Source organism: Chelon labrosus (genome assembly GCF_963514085.1).
Source record: "Chelon labrosus genome assembly, chromosome: 1".
NCBI lineage: Eukaryota > Metazoa > Chordata > Actinopteri > Mugiliformes > Mugilidae > Chelon > Chelon labrosus.
Genome location: NC_140337.1, coordinates 539,546 through 559,500, shown reverse-complemented (window position 1 = coordinate 559,500; position 19,955 = coordinate 539,546). Strand labels below are relative to the sequence as shown.

Genomic DNA, 19,955 nt, shown 5'->3' with positions numbered 1-19,955 from the left:
GCTCCAACAAATACCTTTAAGTTACGTAAATGAACACCTATATGGCATTAATGCAAGAATATGTACTACTACAAAATTGAATTAGTCCATTTATGGATTGACAGCTTTCTGTTTCCCTCCTGTCTCCTAATTACATGACAACTTGAGTGGAAAAATAAGTCAATCTTCTGCTGCCTTTTCCTTTTTGGCATTCATAACAAAAAGAATAATGCTTGCAAAACTTTGCATTAACTTTGTTTGCCACCTGGCTTGCTTAATAGTTTCGTTATTTACAGGCAAAATTCGACATTATTAACTAGTTAAATTACCGTTTCATACCTCTGCTCTGTTTGCTGTCTGCTGCTGCGAGTGACGGGTCGGGCTCGGCAGCTCCGTGTTAGCGTTTACTTTGCCGGGCGGCCGGGACTAGTGGGTTTGGTCAAATGACTGTGATTGGCTGGATGGCTGTCAATCAATCTAACTGTCTGGGGGACTGAGGTGCGCTCCATTTCAGTACGCTGGTACACAGCCAGGGCGGGCAAACGGTTTAATACCTTAGGAAAAAGAGGGGGGGGATGAAATCAGCTTGTTGAAAAAGTGGGGGTGTTGCAACACCCCCATCCTCCACGGGTGTGACGCCCATGCTTTGAAGTGCAATTTTTTCAAAATGGCGGAAAAAAATGGCAGGCGGAACTGAGCGTGGCCTAGTTCATTAGATCCAGTGCTACCTAAGGAATCAGAAGGAGAAAGAATTTTGTTTATAGGGCACACGGTTCTCGAGATATGAGGGAAAACGTAAATTGGCTTATTTTAGCGCCACCTAGCTGCAGGTACGTGTATTGAAAACCTTGGCAAAGTGACATGCTAGGACTTCTACCAAGTTAACAGGTTTGATGCCTTTCACCCTTTCAGTTTGTCCTGGGCAGACACTTTAGCTACGCAGAATAAGATTAATCATAAGAAGAAGAAGAAGAAGAAGAAGAAGTAAAATCGCAACAAAATCAACTGGGATCCTTGCAACTTCGTTTGCATGGACCCCTAATAACAATAGGCGCGTTCGACTTCATGCAGATCTGTGCAGATCTGACTTGACGTGATGCATGCTGGGTTGTTATGCTCATAGATCTCCAATATGATTGGTTAAAATGAACTTGTTCTACCCAGCATGCATCACGTCAAGTCAGATCTGCACAGATCTGCATGAAGTCGAACGCGCCCGCCTAATAATAATGCATATGGTTAACTTCCTGTTTTGCTGTTTAGTAAAAAGGCACAGAGTGATACCTCTTAATGTAATTTCTCTGGTTCTACTAAGAATCTTATTGGTCCAGCGGCTGCCACTTAGTCCTCTCTGATTGGGCCAAAAGGCAACACACGCACCGCCCATTACGGAAGTCGAAGATTTCAGATTTAGCAACTGTGATGGTCTGGAGAACGATGTGAAAAAGCCCAAATAACGGCCTTTATAGAGTTTATAAAGTCCAAAAACGATTCTTATATCAAGATAAAGAGTCAAACACGGCAGTCGGAATGATATTGGTGGCGCCTTTGTCGTTTTTGTTGATAATTCTGTCGGCCGGAGCAGCAAAGAATGGAGGAGACGATGAATGGGTTCATCTTCCCAACAAATGTGAAGGTAAAGGTGCCATTTAACCGCGTGTAGTTCTCAAAATGGGGTCCGAGTACCATCGTAGGTTTCACGGCAGAGTGAGGAATAAACACATTTAATTGTGGTTTCACTCTCTGGAATTACAACAGCCCTAAAGCTGACCTCAGTTAGAGGATAACTGTTTGTTTGCGTTTCTTTTTGTGGTTCTTGAATGAAGTCTTTGCAGCTAATTTTAAAGTATAAATGCTAATCACTGTACAGTTTCAGACTGCCATTTATGAGGAGTTTTTTTTATTTTTTTTAAATCTGGTATTATAAAATATATATATATGAGACTGTTGTTTCGATGTTTTACAGACATTTTTGTCTAGTGTCTGTCATTTTAAAGACAGAATCATTAAGCTAGTAAATTGTCCGCAGATTAATCAGAAGTCAAAGTAATTTTAACAGTGGTTATGCAAAACTAATACATATGAAGACAGAGAAATCTGCATAGTCACAGAATAACTTTTAATAATGTCTTTCCTCAGTCTGTAAGTTTGTCAGCATCGAGATGAAGTCGGCATTCGATGAGACTGGAAAGACCAAGGAAGTCATCGACAGGAACTACCGCTTCATAGACAGCAAGGGGGCACCGCCAATTAAATATGTCAAGTCGTGAGTATTAAACTAGATTTATGGTTCTGATTCAGATCTGCTCCCACCATCTCATATTCTCAGATTTCCAGACCTTCCCAGAAACTCAATTACATGCTGGAGTGGCGTAGACTGCAACAGTTGTGATTAGTCATATCGTCTTCTCCCCTTTCTGTTGCAGTGATTTCAGTGAAAGTAACTGTTGCTCAACATTTATTAGTTTAAATACGAGTCTCTCAGTTTGAATTACACAGAGAAACTGCACAGCCAACTAGTGTTTTAGTGGTGTGATTACAGATTGATACTGACTCACTAGTGTAAATGCTTACAGCAGCTTAAAGATCAAGGTCTCCTCAGTTTAAGGTGATTTTGTGTTAATGTTTCAGTAAAACAACATACACAGTTGTTCAGTTTGAGACTAGAGACCTGACTGTGTGGATCAGCTGTACGCTTGGATGATTCTGACTTCCTCTTTTGGGGAGGCAGCAGGGGACAGGAACTTGGTCCGCTTCAGTACTTGTTATAGAACAGGGAAGTGAACGGCTAACAGATAATAGAGCTCAGTTTGTAGTGAAAGTCTACCAAATTCAGGTCTTAGAGAAGTGTTAAAACAGCTTGACGAAATCCAGAAGGAAAATCACAACCCTCACACGCCAGTCTATCCACTTAACAGCTGAAGCAGGAAGGAGCAGGCGGCTCAGATAAATAACATGCTGCTCGGCTCACAGTGCTCCAGAATCAACAATGAGCTTTGAGGTTGTCATATGTCACATATTTGAAAAGTCCATTATTAACACACTTCTGTCTCCTCTCCTCTCCTCAGAGACCTCAGATTCATTGAGGTTGTGGAGAATGTGTGTCAGAGGCTGCTGACGTACAATCTGCACAAGGAGAGGACTGGTAGTAACCGCTTCGCCAAGGTCAGTCTGCCCAGTTCTTAGCTGCAAGTTTCCCTTCAAAGAGTTTTAGTGTCTTTCAGCTCTCCTGTTGACAGCCCGAGAAATATATGTCATTTCAATTGATTAAGCCACAAAATGACATCGTGTCGCTTAAAAGTTTTTTCACTCTTCATAAATTTCTTTGTAAAAATGACTCAAAACATCAGTTGATTATGTTACACTGAAAGGAACTGCCATCCTAGGACACAGCTCCCAAGTGGTTACAGATGGAGACCCTATCTTGTATGTAGAGGTTGCACTAGACTTTTTCGTTGTCTGTCATTTTGACTGGCAGGGTCATAAAAATCCTGTCATAATCTATTTGTACCTGTCACTTTAATTTTTTAAAATGATAATAATGACGTATTCAATAGCATTTAATTTTCATTCATTTTTAATCAATATTCAGTCCAAACAAGCTGAACAGAGAATCCACACTGTGTGCATACAAACATCAAGCAGATGAATATATGTAGACTAACTTTTTCTTTGCAGTGACAAAAACAACTGACTGTGGCCCCAGTAGCTACATATGAACAATGAAATTAAACGATTAAACTAAAAATTAGGGGTGGGACTCAGTTTAAAAAAAAAAAAAAAAAAAAAAAAATCTAATTAATTAGAGGCTTTGTAATTAATTAATCTTGATTAATCACATTTTAATCGCATATCAATATTTGCCCCAAAAGGCAAAATTTTTTAATTTAAATGGATTTTAGTGGATGACTGAATCACATAACGGACACAAACATGGCTACCGTATTCAGACAACAATTTTTTAACTCAAGCTCTTTAATTGCATTTCAATTCAAAACAGTGGAAAAAGAAAGAAAATATCCCTGGCCAAAACTGAACAGACCTAAAGTTAAAGTGCCATTTTAAGTACTTTTTCATAACCGTATTGACTTTAAATTGTAAAAAACAAAAAAAAAATTGGGCTGCCGACACAAAGCGCTAACAGCTCTTAGATGGCACCGTAGGTAGGGTTGAAGTGCTTCGGTGGTATGCAAACTCTTTTTTGCACAATATGCACAAAACCCCGCTTTTATCGAGGCTCCCATCAGGTAGTTTTTTTTTTTTATATAAAATTTGCCTTCCCTTAGTCCTAGCAACGTGCTTCCATCCAATTCCTCCATTTTGGTAGCCGTTAGCCAAGCTCTGACGTGTGTATCAGTGTAACGTTTGTACCAGGAAATCGTGCACTGACAAAAGTTCCGCAATATTTGGAATGCAAACTGTGATTAGAGACAAAAGCCAATTAATAACGGCATTCGCCACCAAGTGGTCAGGGGTGTGAATTGCAATCTGTCAGAATGACAGATGGCCTTCAGATTTTTCCGTCACAGTTTAAAAAAAAAAAAACGGTCAGTGACAGAAAATATTCGTTTAACGCGACCCCCACTTGTATGTCCTCCTCCCTACGTGCCCTTCTTTGTTCAAATATTCCTCTATCTGAACCTATATCTGAATATACCCCAAATCCGATGGGGGAAAAAAAAGAATAATTTTTTCGCTCAAGGCTGTGCTGACCATTTTGAACGTTAATAGAGAATATGAATACCAGGGACATTATGGTTTTGTGACAGTGACCCTAAGCTATGTATAGTTTTACTTTATTATCATTATTATTATTATTATTATTATTATTATATTTATTTTCTCTCTTTCCTCTGTTTATTTATGTGTTCTGTATTTACCAATTCATTATTTCTACTTTTAGTTTGTCACATATACACCATTAATGTTGATTATACTAATTAACAATGTGTACAATTTGTCTGGTAACCTAATGGTACAATAATGTTACTGTGCGGGGGCATTTATTTTGTTTATGAAAAATAAAAAAATAAATACTTTTTCAAACAAACAAGTAGCCAAAGAGAATCCAATCAAACAGTATAAATGGATTTATTCGGGAAAATTAGCCAATATTACATATCTGTGAGGGGCAAAAGTAAGGGCGCCTCTAGAATTACAAGTTCATTTCAAAGCCAAATTAGAGTCCATCTGTTCTGAAGTGTTTCCAGTCAGTGTAATGAGACTTGTCGTTTGGTGTTTTGTTTTGTTTAAAAAATAAGGGATTTATGATAGTCTGGTCTTCACACCACATGTTTGTGGAAGAGTATGATAGCACAGACGAAGGAACTATCTGAGGAGCACAGAAAAATAGTTTATGTTACTCATCAGGCTGGAAAAGGTTACAAAAGAGTTTGGAATTCACAAATCCACAGCCAGACAGATCGATCGATAGATAGATAGCTAGCTAGATAGATAGATGATCCCTTTGCGAGGTTCCCGCAGGGAAATTGACAAAGACCGACAGTGAGTGAGAAATGGTTTAAATTCAAGACTACTGCAATGGTTCTGTTCTGAAAAATGGGCTAAAATTCTGCGTTTCATGTGGATACCTTGAAGTTGGATTCTGATCCACCTTTGCAGTTATTTAATAAGAGAGTTGTTGTATCTGACGTGACAACTCATCATACCTCTGTGTCTGTCTGCAGGGCATGTCAGAGACCTTCTCCACGCTCCATGGTTTGGTGAATAAAGGGGTGAACGTGGTGATGGATATTCCCTACGAGCTATGGAATGAGACTTCAGCAGAAGTTGCTGACCTTAAAAAACAGGTGTTTAAACTGAGGTCTTGTTCAGACCTTGCAATAACATCCATCCTGGGCAATCAAATCACAAGTGTCCAGCTTCAAGTACAGATGTGAACACATACAGAACAGATGTCTTGACTGACCCGATCTCAGTCCACATGTCGAGGTTGTAGGGCCCATTTGACCTCATTCCTATGGTAGTGTGAAAACACAGTGAGTCCTGGGTCACATTAAAGACCAACTACTCAACGGGAGTGATTTGTGAAAGAAGAATTTAAGTAATGATAATGGCCTTGTTTTTATATAGCGCTTTTCTACCCATTGGTACTCAAAGTGCTTTACAGTCACAGACGTATCTACCTATTCGCTCAGACAAGCACACACACATTCAGCACTGGTGTGTTCAGTATCTTGCTCAAGAACATTTTGGCAAATGGCACATTCCGGGGATTGAATCACTAACCCGCTGGATTGTGGACAACCTGCTCTACCTACTGAGCCACAGCTGCCTAAGTAATTTATTCAGAAAAAAACGCTAAATGATCATCTGAAAACACAACAGCACAGTGATGTCTGTTCATGTTGTGTTCTGTTGATTTTAAAATCTCCTGTCCTTGTAGCTAACTACAAAATAATCTAGACAGGAATTACACTACGTGTGATTATGTCATTAAAATAAAATCTGCATGTGGTGAATTACTTATGTGATCATGTTAATGTGTAACGTCAAGGCAGATTTAAATAAATAACTCGACGTTTGAGATTTCAGTGAGAGACACTTCACTGCTTTTTCCAAAATTTGTATCATGTCCCTAAGTCATGACTCGCACATAACAGCTGTCAATAGTTCTGAATCAGCGGTAAGTAGACATGCATTAGAAACAGCAGCTGTAATAATATTCTACCGTGCTCCAAATTATATGGAGTACATATGGAGAAGCATTTTAATGCCATGTGTGACCACAGGTACTTAAAGCTGGACACTTGCATTCAGATTACCCAGGGCGGATGTTAAATCAAGTTCTGAACGGGGCCGGAATGCACATAAACAACTGACAGTAAAATCCACATCTGCTTCAGAAAACACCTGATTGTCAAAAGAAAACTGTGAATTCTTCTCATATTTAATATTCACTGTGTTTGCATCAGTGTGACGTGTTGGTAGAGCAGTATGAGGAAGTGATTGAGGACTGGTATAAAGGAAGTCAGGAAGAAGACCTGACCACTTATTTATGTGAAAGACACGTTCTCAAAGGACAGGACACAGGTAACGCACTCCTACAAACACACCCTTTAATTTATTTTTTAATTTTGTCACAGCTTTGCTAGCTCTTGCTTTCACTTAAGTTTATCATTTTGATCTTTCATTTCATTTTGTTGCTTTTTCCCACTTGTTACGTTGCCAATCAGCCTGCCTGAATGAGGACTGGTCTCCAAATAAGAAGGGAGACCATGCAGCCATTGCAGAGGACCATAAGAAAAAGAAAAAGAAGAAGGTGGGAAAGAAGGGTAAGGGCAAGAATGAGGAGGAGGGAGGAGACAGCAACTTGGAGGGAGAGAAGGCAACCAAGAAGAAGAAGAAGGAGAAGAAGGTGAAGAAGAAGAAAAAGAGCAAAGCTCACATGGAGAAGATGGACAGAGGGGTGTCGTCAGACGAGGAGATCCAGCCACTGGAGCCTCTTTCTGGTCAAAAGACAGAGCTGTGAGGGTTGGATTCTCTCTGAAAAAAATATTATTCATAATTAGTCTTAGTAATTGGAAACCGTCTTCAACATGTCAAGTTCAAGTTATTGACTTTACTAAATGCTGTTAAAGCTGGCGTTTTTTCAGGTTTTATTGTTCTCGAACATGTGTAGGAATTCAGAGATGACCTCAAGATTTAGAACCAGTTTCTTCAACTTTAATTCTTTCATGTTTACCCCATGTCAGTTTTCTAATGGAGACAGGCTTTTGAAATTGTAATTAATTCCGTGTAGGGTCCATTACCATAATTGACTGCATTTACAGGAACAGTAGTAGACACTGATTTTAATTACAATCTGGTTCAGACCTCCTTTATTATTATTTTGTCAGATAGCATTAGACTGCCTCATCTTCGCAAATGTTATCATTTGTTGTATTTGTCAGGTTTATATGATTGGGACCTTGTGACTTACGTGTGTGACCACATATTGATATGATTGCCTACAAACACCATTAAATGCCAATAACTGTACACGAACGTTTAGAGTTTAAAGCTGCAGAGCGGTACTGCAGATTTACAGTTGAATTTCTGTTGTTCTCAGTTGAATGTGGGAGTGGATTGGCGTTCATATTGTATTGTAGTTTTATTCCTTGTTTTTAGTATCGGTAGAGAAAAAGCGACTGTCTAGAATTCTTTCCTTCAACCATTTCAGTCATGCAGAACTATAGAGGAGGATTAGCACCAAAATAAATAAAAAAATCGGTCTGACATTATTCTTGGAAATCTGACAAATCTGATCTTAAAGTCAGACTTTAGAGGGAAAAAAATAATTTTGAAAAATAAATCTGAAATTTTAACATAGAATTCAGAATTTTGACCAGAAAAAGAATTCAGAAAAAGTCAGAATGTTGGTAATAATTTTAAGAGAAAAAAATCATCATTTTAAGAAAAACTAAATTCTAGGAAAAAAGTTTTTTTAAATAAAGTATAAATTTTAAGAGAAGCAGAATTTTAAGGAAAAAATAAAAATATGTTGCAATTAAAAGAAAAAAAAAAACAGAATATTGAAGGAAAAAAAGTATCCTCCTGTACAGAAGAGATTGTTTTCACATTCCCTCATTGTTTATTATTTTAATTTCTTTTGCATAAGTTCCACTGAAATTACCCTCGGTGACTAAAGGCATAATTAAGTTTAAAAAAAAAAAAAAAAAAATTCACGTTTTGTTCGTCTGTTTCTGTTTGATATATTAATATTAGTATTATTGTGTTAATTGTGTTATTTCTGTCCGCTTGTGTTGTACAAAAGCTACTATTTAAAGTGTGTGTGCGTGTGTGTGTTTTCATGTGCTTGTTGGCCTCCTGAGATGAGACGAAGGTTTTGTGTGAATGATTTTTTTGCATTTTCTGAAGTGTGTGTGTGTGATTTTATGAGATTTTCATTACTAATTAAAATGCTGGCTGTGTTTTATTAACTTTTTGAAACCATGAGCAGACACATCTGTGCATCAGTAAACACAGGTCTGAAAGCATGCTGACATCAGTCCTGGTCTCAGTCAACACTTCTGCTGCAGTCTAACAGCACCTTCATTATTAGGTTATATTGTTACATTGCTATCTGGGAGTGTATTTGCAATTGTACTTTCTACAACTATGTGAGTGTAATGTAGACCTTCAACCAACAGATGGAGGCAGAGTTTCAGCTTTATCAAGGCTTGGTAAGCACTGCGTTAATGTTGTTTTTTTTTCTCAAAGTAGACACAAGTTAATTTATAACTCCTTTGCATATAAACAGATAAATTGAGATTTAAATTAAAGTATTTGACTCTAGACATTTGGACGGTGAGGCTAACTAGATGCTATGCTTGGCTGACTTGTCACAACTGCAGGTCCACACTTGGATAACATCCAAACTTGAGAATGTGTCATCTGTATCATCTAACTAACATTGCTCATGGCAGCGGAAAAACATATTTCCCAAAATGTCAAAGCACTCCTTCAAATAAACATAATGTTTAACCATGTGTTCCTTTTTGAAAGTACTCAATTGTTTTGGCTGTCATTTCCAAATATTGGGTACAATTTTCAGAAAAAACTAAAACAAAAAAACCCCAACATTTAAATACATATGCATATTCTGTTCTAAAATAGAATAAATAAATATACATAATTATTAAACAAAATATAATTTAAAATAATTCATTGCTGGGAAATAAGCTAATGGGAACAGAAAAAAATGGGCGGGGCTTTGGAAAAGATCAGATGTCACTAGTTCACTGCTGTCATTCATCCTTAAGATGTGTTCAGCATATCAGCACTGACTGTATACAGTCATTGGTTTAAAACCTTCAACTCACTCTTCAGAAATCCAGTGGGTGATGCCACAGTGGGCTTGTCTAGTGTACAGTCAGTGGTTCAGAGGAATAATAGCTTTAAGGGAAAATGAAACGTGCATGTGTTGGCCCTTTGCGCCAAGCAAATATAAAGATTCATTCATTCATCTTCTGTAACCGCCCACCAGAACACTGTGCTGCCTAATATGAAGATTTATTATCTACATTTCTTTTATCTATATTATTAAGATTTAAGAAGTTTATTTTTCATAATTTCTGCCTAGCTTGCTAGGTGGCTAGTCGCCATTTTGCAGTGACGTCATTGGCTATGTCACAGTGTTGCTTGGATCCTTAAGCTACTGAAAACAGTAAAGTATCTCTGATCTGTGTTGGAAATGGACGAGGATGAAATGGAAAGGCATGTTGAGCACGTTATAAATCCAATTGGCTATGCTTTTGAACCTTTACGGCCTGAGAACCAAGCAGTGGTACTGCTATGAGTGGAAGAAGTAGTGGGGTGCGTTCAGAAACTGAACTGAACTAACTGAAATAGTAATGAAAAATGTGATGTGTATAAGTTTGCCATTTCTAGCCAAGCTGAGAGGGAGACAAAAACCAAAGAGCAGAATAGATGGCTAATATTTAAACATTTGGATCAGTGGTGGAGAGGAGGACTCTAAACAAACTGTTATCAATCATGGATAACCCTGACCACCCTCTCCACCACACAATAGACAGACAACGGAGCACCTTCTCAAGGAGGCTTAGACAACTTTGTTGTCTCAAAGAACGCTACAGGAAATCTTTCCTGCCTCAAGCCATCAGTCTGTACAACTCCTCATCTGTGTGTGACAGATGACACTCTGGACTGTTGTTTTTCTTTTGCACATGGTTGTTTGGTTATTGGTTGTAAATTCATTAAATTTCATTGCAATTTAAATAAAATTTTTAATATTCACTTATTTTTAATATTCACTTATCTTATAATTCTTGTAAATATTGTGTATAGATTTTTGTTTTTTTAGTTCGCTATTTTATATTGTTGATTTTAGCTTTTTGTTATATTTTATGTATGGTGTCGAGTGCCTGTAAATTGTTGCTGCAACTGTGAAATTTCCCAGTTTGGGATTAATAAAGCATCTATCTATCTATCTATCTATCTATCTAATATTAGGAGCTGCTATCAACATGTCACCTTGCCAGATACAGGGTGCCATAATTGGAAGCGTAAGGTTAACAACTACAAACAGAAATTTTATTGTATACTTCATCAAAAATGATTATGTGTGCAATGACAATAAATACAGTATTATCTATATGGTTACTCTATGGTTGTAAATATTGGCCATGTCCAGCTAATCACAAATTAGCACATTGGATAAGATAACTTAGCTGCATTCACAAAATAGCATTTGCTAGCTTGAACTAAAAGTTGGTTAATGTTATAATATGCCGCACTGATACTTAGATAGCAAGCTTTATTTACTTCATATTTTGCTAAACGTAACTCAGCAAACAACATTTTGCTGTTTTATTAGCATCTTAGCTGTTTGCTATCACAGGTGTATTGATGTTGCTGTGTCTTTCATGTGCGTTGTTACTTAGTTTGTGATTGCTCCCAGGTGGTCACTCCAGCCTTATTCCCCTTCAGTGATGGAGATTGTTGGTATTTAGAAGTTTATTGATGGTTGTGGATGCATAAGAAGTTGCCTCTTCCCCGTTTTTCTACCCCACTTTGTATATTGCATTATTTTTCTTGTATTGCGATAACTTTTCTCCTGCTTTTTCTATTTGACAACCCCTTGGTTTGTCTGAAAAAATAACTGTAAATGAATGACTGTAAAATAACTCGATTTCGTGTCTAATGTCCAATAGGAGCATCATTTTGTAACTGCTGTTCAGAGGTAGGCTAATGAATGAACTTAGTATTTTTGATTGATTTGTTTTAGTTGTTCCTCTGTAGTTCTAATTATGCTTTTGTGCTGCTGCTTCTGTTGGTGTCTGACAGTTGTTTGGCGTGCGTACAGTAATAATATCTTAATGGTTTGAATTAGGTCAGTCAGCAGATTCAGTTTATTATTTTATCTGTTTTAAATGTGCCTGTAAAAAGATAACTTTGTTCTATTCTTATCAACATGGGAATGGACAAATTTGCTGCTTCCCAGAACACATCAGAGAAAATTAATGGCGACTTTGACAGCCCCAGTCTGAATTCATTCATTCATTCGTTCATCTTCTGTAACCGCTTGTCCCTTAACGGGAACAATCGGTTACTGCTGGAGCCTATCACAGCTGTCATCGGGCGAGAGGTGGGGTACATCCCTGGACAGGTCTCCAGTCTATCACAGGGCTAACACAGAGAGAGACAGACAACTATTCACACTCACACTCATACCTACAGCCAATTTAGAATCACCATTTAACCTAACAAGCATGTCTTTGGATGGTGGGAGGAAGCCGGAGTACCCGGAGAGAACCCACGCAGACACAGGAAGAACATGCAAACTCCACACAGAAAGGCCAATTTAGTGTACCTATGGATGGATTCGAACCCGGGACCTTCTTGCATCAGTGCTAACCACCTCCCCACTGAGCCGCTCCCCAGTCTGAATTATTTGTCAAATATTAAACATGTTCTGTTTCTGGGTTTTTCTAAACGTGGGGATTTTCTAATTGAAAGTGACAAGTTTGCATTGATGAAAATGAAGATTCAAATGAGGAAAAGGAAGATAAAGACTGTATCAATCCTCCAAGACTTTTCTAATAAATTATTATTTATTGATATCTTTTTTTAAAAATGTCTGTCAGGACCTCTTTAGGTATGCCTACCCTGGAAAATAGCTGTAAGAGGCAGTTTGCTACCTGTCTGGCCTTGATGGACTTGAGAGGGAAAGCTTCAGGGTAACGGGTTGCATAGTCACAAATTACTAGTATGTAGCGGTGACCTGAGGAGCTTCTTTCTAAGGGTCCTACAATGTCCATACCTATTCTCTCGAAAGGAGTGTCTGTGATTGGCAAAGACTTGGACAATTGAGAGACTTGGGTATACATCCCTGGCCAAACAAATCGACTTCCAACCCTGTGCAGAGTCTTTTGGAAAGCCATGTGACTGGCCCATGGGATGGAATGACCAAGCTCCATGACTTTATGCCTGAACTGTTCTGGAAGTGCTAAAGCCTAAGTCTTTCCCTTCCGCTACTACAACAGGCCCTCTTTCATCACGTAAGTGGCATCATCTAGATAACTTGCATTACCCTGTTTAACCCCCTCAACCTCTGTCACCTTTTCTAACCACTGTTTCAATGTGGAGTCCTGTTTTTGCAACATCCCTAGATTTGGGGGAAAGTCAAATGCGTTCCCTAGAACAGCTGGAAATGGCAGTGTTGGCGCTAAAGCTACAGACAGAAGGAAAGTCTGGCCTCCTGCTGTCAGATAGACCTCAGCTGTAGGGTAAATATGTTCATCTCCATGAATGCAGCATATCTTTGTCCTGTCATCACTCCACTTTTCTCTTGGAAACAAACTGGACAAAATCACTGTCTGGTAGCACGCTGTATCCAGTAAAGCTATTTCACGCCCATTAATCAAAACTGGTGCTGTTCTGCCTGCCTTACTCACAGTGTCTAGTCTGGCTGGTCTTGGGACTGAACACAGGAGAGCTGGCTTAGTATGGTTAATGGTTGGGCAAAATTGCTTGGTGTGACCTAAACCATTACAGTGGTAGTACCTGACTTCCTGTTTGACAGATCTAGGGGGAGGCTTTTTTGTACGGCTTGGGGTTTAGGGATTAAACTGCCTACCACTAGAGATACCCCTACTTTGTGGGTGACCAGACCCCTGTTCACCCTCATAGGACTTACTTGTGGTCTGGTGGTTCTCCGTGCCGAAGGTGGCATTCCGGCTCCCTTTTCTGGCCGACATGAAGACCTCTGCCAGGCAAACTGCATCCTCTGCTGTCTTGGCGTCATGTTCTTTAATCCAGATCTCCAGTTCTGGATTGACCATCCTCAGAAACTGTTCCAGGATAATAGTTTCTGATATTTCCTTCACAGCTGATTTTTCCGGCTTGACCCATTTCGAGAACAAATCCTTCAGCCGAACATACAGCTCTCGTGGAGCCTCATCTGGCTCAATCCTCAGGGCCCGGAATCGTCTTCGGTGGGTTTCTGGAGTAAGTTTATTTTTCCAGAATTGCAGCCTACACTTTATCGTAGTTTTCCGAGTCTTTAATGTCCATCAGAACATAGGCACTACGAGCTTTGCCCATCCATCTTTGTGTCAGTGACAAAGATGGGCCATTCTCTCAAATGTGGTCAAAAAATGTTCAATGCCATCCTCTGCGGACAACGGAAGCAGTTTGGGCTCCCTGTGGGCAAGGGATGCTCTCCCTGGCCCGAAAATTTGGCAGGTCATCCCACCTAGATCATATCATAATCACCATCATCATCACCATCGCTGGCTTGGTTTTCATGCTCATATCCGTTTTCTTCTCTCATCAAGTTTACTTGCTGCTGTATTTGTAAAAATTGATGTTGCATACTTTTCCATCTTTGTTCTTGTCAAGCAGACTCTTTCTCCATCTTTTGCTCTTTTACCGCCTGCGACCGAACAAGTTCTTTCAGCAGACCTGCTAGCTCTTCCAGCTTCTCTTCTGCTGTTGCTTCAGGACCAGCTGATGCGCAAGCTCCCTCATCTGGTTATTCCTGTCCATCTTTCCTGTTATATGGAAGAAAGTCAAGGTGTGACTGACTTTAGCCCAGTGGACCCCCCCGTCCATTCAGCTGTCCTCCGCACCCCCCTCCCCTTTCCCTTTCTCGCACACAGCTTCTCAGAAAGCAAGGGCGCCTGCAGCTGCAGGGGGCGCCAATATCCCCACACAGTGATATGACAGATAATAGAAAACCATGTAGCAGCGCAGATTTTTTTGTCCAAGTGCTCGTGCCACCCCCCTTGTGTCATGAAAAAATGCCGCCCTGGGCGTCTTCCGGGTTCGCCAGTGCCTAAAACCGCTACTGCAGCCCCCCCCACTTGTATAGGCACCACCCCTCTTCCAAGCATAGGGGCTACCTCACCAGTCACTGTTCGCCGCTTTACCACAGTAGGTTCCAACTGTATCCCTGCTGGGACCACATCAGGTCTCATCAGTGTTGCAGTGGAGCCAGTGTCGACAAGGGCTATGCATGGCGCCCATACAGTAAATGATGGCGCCCCTGGCGCTGCCATCTTTGTGTCATTGAAGTGTCATTTTTTGGATAAGTTTCATTTTAGTTATTTGATGCTATGGAAACAGGATGTGACATAACAACCAATTACCAAAGTCGCAAGATGGCGCTGCCCATATCCTTGGGAAAATAGTGCCAGTTTGGCCAATGCAAGGAAGTGGCAAGACGTTGTCCATATTTATAGTCTTTGCTCGAGCACAAACAGCGCATTTGTGCAACGCAGTGCATTTGTGTAAAATCCTAGATTTGTTTATTTGTTGAAAAATTCACAGCTGGGTGTTTATAGAAGACTCTGTGGCCTCAGAGCTCCAATAACACAGGACAAATGTTGCTACACACACCCACACCCACACCCACCCCACACACACACACACTTTATCAGCCATTTCAGGGTTGACAGTTTATTTGGACACTGTGGATGGAGGAAATGGAATGAACAGAAACCAGACACATGAACACGCAATGACATTTATATCACCCACAGAGACCTCTCAGTGCCTTTGTATGTCCCATGTCTTCATCTTTGTCCATCACTGTGAGGACACCCTTGCTGGAAATAGTATTGGAAATGAGGACACACCATGGGTACAACATTTGCTGTGCAGTATGTACCATCATGATTTGACATGTTGGGAAAGAAAACTTGAAACTTAAAAAATGTAATCTATAATAATTAAATCTAATTAATCAATTTATATTTATTTGTTTATATATAGTTATAAGATCCGCAAACCCCCAGAGCGAGGTGCTTGAGGAAGACCAGGTGGAGACCTCCATCTCATATCTTTGTCTTGTGCATTGCTGTGAGGACAGTCTTTGCAGGTAAAGATATGCGCAACATTATCAGCTCACAGTGTATTTATGATTTACAACTATGAACTATTTACTTACTGCTGTCTGACTGATTTCATTTTCATCTAAAGTGCTTCCACACAGCAGACATTGATTTTTGGCAGCTTTGACGCTTGCCAACTGCCATCGAAACAGAAGAATAAGACGTACGTTAAAGATCAAGCTTGGCTGAAGCCCAGTCCGATCTGATTGTTTTAAAAATGCCTGGATCAGCCCCAATACCAGTCTCCTGATTGTGATTGGGACATCCCTAATTTAATGTATATAAGAAGATACACTGATCAGGAATAACATTATGATCACTGACAGGTGAAGAGAATAACACTGATTATCTCTCCACTAGTAAGTGAACATTTTGTCCTCAGTGCTGATGTGCTAGAAGCAGGCAAAATGGGCAAGCGTATCACGTTGACAGACAGGTATTTGCGCATCACTTACTTGGGGAACACATGGCACCAGGATCACTAGCTGAGGTGTTCAATGACCTCAAAATTCCCCAGTTCTCAATCCAATCAAGCATCTGAGGGTGCGCCAGATTCCACAGCACACCTCCAGGGGTCTAGTGGAGTTCATGCCTCAATGGGTGATGGCTGTTTTGGAAGTCAAAGGAGGACCAACGCAATATTAGGAAGATGGTCGTAATGTTATGCCAGATCAGTGTCAAGATCCTCATAGCCCAGAGCAACGCGACCATGGCAAAAAACCTCTCTTTTAACAAGAAAAAAACCTTGAGCAGGTCAAGGCCCATCTGCTTTAGAGACAGAAAAAAAGAGGTAAGTGGAATCATAAAAAAAGGGAGGAGAAGAGGGACAGAAAAAAGCAGGTAATTCATACATTACACTGGGTAAAGCATCCAGACCAGTGTGGATGATACTAGTTGATGCATGATACTAGGGGGATTTCTGCATTAAATCAAATAATAATAATAAAGTGAAGGTAGGCATTATACACTGTTGCCCATTAAGTTGGAATAATTTTGTTTTCAGCCACATTCCTCTTTCTTTTCCTGTTTATAGACATCAGTAACATTTTGAGAAGTTCTGTACGTTATCTATCAAGAATAAATCACATTGTCACAAATATTTCATGAGATTAAAAAAAATATTTTATTCAAACTTTATGGGCAAGAGTGTATTACACATTAGAAGGCTGGCACAATGTGAAAGTGTATGAATATACACTTGCCAGTTCATTAGGTACACTAGTGACAACACAGTTTTTTAAAATAACAGTGCTGAACTAAATCGTGTCTTCATGAAGTTTCTGGTATTCCCATTAGTTTCAAATAAGTGTGTGAGCTGTTGATTCTACTGTGTTTTCATTGCAGAATCTGTGGTTTATAGTACTGTTATAGTAGCACTATTTAGTTGGTGGGCTAGGATAAATAACAGAAACACTAGTGATTAATTCAGTCCAGTTTAGCATCACCACAAACTACATCCTTCAAAATGATCGTCCAGTTGAATTACCACCTTTCTGGCACTGTTTCCACTAGGACTGGGTTTAGAAAACTGACTCTCTGATTCAAATTGATCTTTGTTTGAAAGATCACAATATTGATTCATAAAATCCTTAGCTCAGATTTTAAAATATATGGCACTTCCTGCATCTTCTCGTTGGCTATCTCGTAAGGTTAACCGACATATAATCTTCTTCTACTGTTTGTCCAAACCCTCACTGTGAACCTGGAGCTGACCTCAAACACTCCATTACTGTGCAGAGAGGAAACAGACGGAAAAATGAAATAGCAAAAGGAAGGCATAGAAACAAGCAAACTGAAAGAGAAAACGAGACAAACTCCTTATTTTACTCTTGTCCCTTTTTTTTTTTTTGGTTTTGTGTGGACAGCCTCTGTGCTCCAATTCATCTTCGTTGTGCTCACAGCGGTGTATTCAGAGAAGGTCAGAACCTGGAAAATAGGCTACACACCAGGCATTTTGTCACCAGACACCCTTCACCTGCCTCCCAACACCAATGAGCCGCACACAACTGGGACACAGCCGTAGCCAAAAATATATCAGGTGGAGCGAAGCAGCAACACTGCGTGCATTTACTTCATTTGTTCTGCATTGTATGCTACGTTTGTTGTGTTTTTAAGGAAGAAAAAGACCAGGGCGAGGTGACATTTAGTTGCAAAGAATCACACTGAAGCCTATGTGTAGCACAACTGAAGATGCATCCATCATCTTCCTAGAGAAAGTTCACCCTGAACAGATTTGTTTTTGGGAAAATGACAATAACAGTGTTGACATAAAACCTCCATGCTGGGAGGACTGGGAGTCAGTAAATAGTCAGTACCCTTGAATTGATTTTCCGTGGTAGACTACAAGGTTGTTAGGATAGAGGGTGTGATGGTTTGCAAAAACAGCATTACAGCATGCTTTGTGGTGCCCCAAATATTGCTGAGTACCATGGATACAAATCAAACTTTGTGTCAGAAGGTTTGCATTTTCTGAGTGTGCCACAGTGAAAGCCTCCAGCATATTTTTCTTTTATGTAGATACCTTTACGTACCCACAGGAGACAGGAGCAAAGCCACATGAGTTAGCCAGAGTCAGTCAGTTAAGTGCAAGACACAGTTTGTTTAACAGGGATGCTGCAGGTCAGCAGGGATGTAGTGCAAATGTATGATTTAATGATGCACAATGCAATCAAAGTTATGATTTGTAAACGTCAATGATGATGTAGACTACGTAAATCCCAATCAATTTTTTTTTGCCCCCTTATCCAATACCAATTATTATTTAATATTGAGTATTGGCTGATCTGAGTCCCAGATCTGATCTTAAATAAACCCTCTAGATGTGACTGGATTCAGTCCAATAAATAGGGCTGTTGATGTTATTCTAGTGTGGAGAGGGTGGCTTGTACCTTGTGTTCTCTACTCCAGAAATGTTCTAGTCATCCAATGCCATAAACTCCCTAAAGCTTTCTGAAATATTTTTCTCCTTGACTCTATCTCCACGAAACTTTCTCTTCTTTTAAACGCAGTGTTCAGTCCAAAAGATTAATTGATACATTAATTGAAAAAGTAATTGTTTGTAGTAGAAATAAGAAGTGTAGGAGCAGTGGTACAGCTCTTAAAATTGAAAATTGAGAATAAAGCAAAAAAGAGAGCGTCAGGTCAAAATTCCCGAATGCACCCTGAGCTCTAAGCCCTGTAGGGACAATGTGGCAACGACACTAATGGTGGGCTACGTGGCATTTAGAGCGGAAAGGTGTGACATGCAAACCTTCACACTCGCTGTCTGTCACACACACATTTGCATACGCACTCCTCAGGGCCTGGCATTAATAACAACTGACCTTTGCACGTTTAGCCTGTGAAATGATAGTAAAACAGACCTGAGGGTAGCATATCACACCTCCCTTCATCTTTTATCCATCAGTCTCTCATCATGCTTTCTATTGAAATCATCCATCCATCCGTCATGTCTTTCCCCTAGTTCGCTGTGCTTGTGTTGTGTATTCCCACTAGATAAGTAAACTCTTAATAGCCAGATATGATTTCCTCTCCACCTTTTACACCACCATACTTACTTGACATTTTTAGTTGCTTTGCATATTGTGGTTAATAATGGGCTTCATCTTTACCATGATAATGCATCAATAAATGATGCATACCATCTGTCTAGTCAACTCTCGTGATCCTGCCCTTTGGATTTGTTTGAGTGTGTTTTGTCTGTGAATGGACCTGCATATTGTGAAGTGACATCCTCTCGAACAGTTTTCCAAACTTTCAATCATAATTCTTGACACAGGGTTCGTAATTGTCGGCCAGGAAGAGGAAGAGAGAAAAACAGTGGCGAATAAAACAAAAACTCTATGAAAAAATCAAAACGCATTTCACGAGGAAAGTGTTATCAAAAGACTTCTGTGTTTGGAGAAATATGGCAGATTGTGGTGTAGTTTTTATTTTACTGACCTGGCAGGAATTTGCAGCAGAACATAATGGCCCCGGGCTCCCAAAGAAAGTACCACCAACTGGTACCTTGCATGCATCAGAATCAGAAATGTCTTTATTGCTAGTGTCAGCAGCCAAGCATCATCACAGATGAATGTCTACCTTTTGGATCCAGTCATTCCCCAAAGTGGAGTGGCG

The 19,955-nt window shown here is 39.7% G+C and overlaps 1 protein-coding gene across 1 annotated transcript; it reads left to right on the top strand.

The window, feature by feature from the left end:
- Window positions 1-755: 755 nt before the first annotated feature.
- Window positions 756-9,470, top strand: cnpy3 (canopy FGF signaling regulator 3). Its single transcript, XM_084546401.1, has 6 exons — window positions 756-1,615; window positions 2,119-2,245; window positions 3,048-3,144; window positions 5,667-5,789; window positions 6,915-7,032; window positions 7,176-9,470. The coding sequence occupies exons 1-6, from the start codon at window positions 1,510-1,512 to the stop codon at window positions 7,469-7,471; spliced, it is 867 nt and encodes a 288-aa protein (XP_084402527.1). The 5' UTR covers window positions 756-1,509; the 3' UTR covers window positions 7,472-9,470.
- Window positions 9,471-19,955: the final 10,485 nt, after the last annotated feature.

What these genes read in the sequence shown, in the direction of transcription:
- cnpy3 (XM_084546401.1), top strand. Translation starts at nt 1,510, where the DNA reads ATGATATTGGTGGCGCCTTTGTCGTTTTTGTTGATAATTCTGTCGGCC. An exon ending in CCAATTAAATATGTCAAGTC is followed by an intron (nt 2,246 to 3,047) that starts GTGAGTATTAAA and finishes TCCTCTCCTCAG; the next exon opens with AGACCTCAGATTCATTGAGG. An exon ending in GTAGTAACCGCTTCGCCAAG is followed by an intron (nt 3,145 to 5,666) that starts GTCAGTCTGCCC and finishes GTCTGTCTGCAG; the next exon opens with GGCATGTCAGAGACCTTCTC.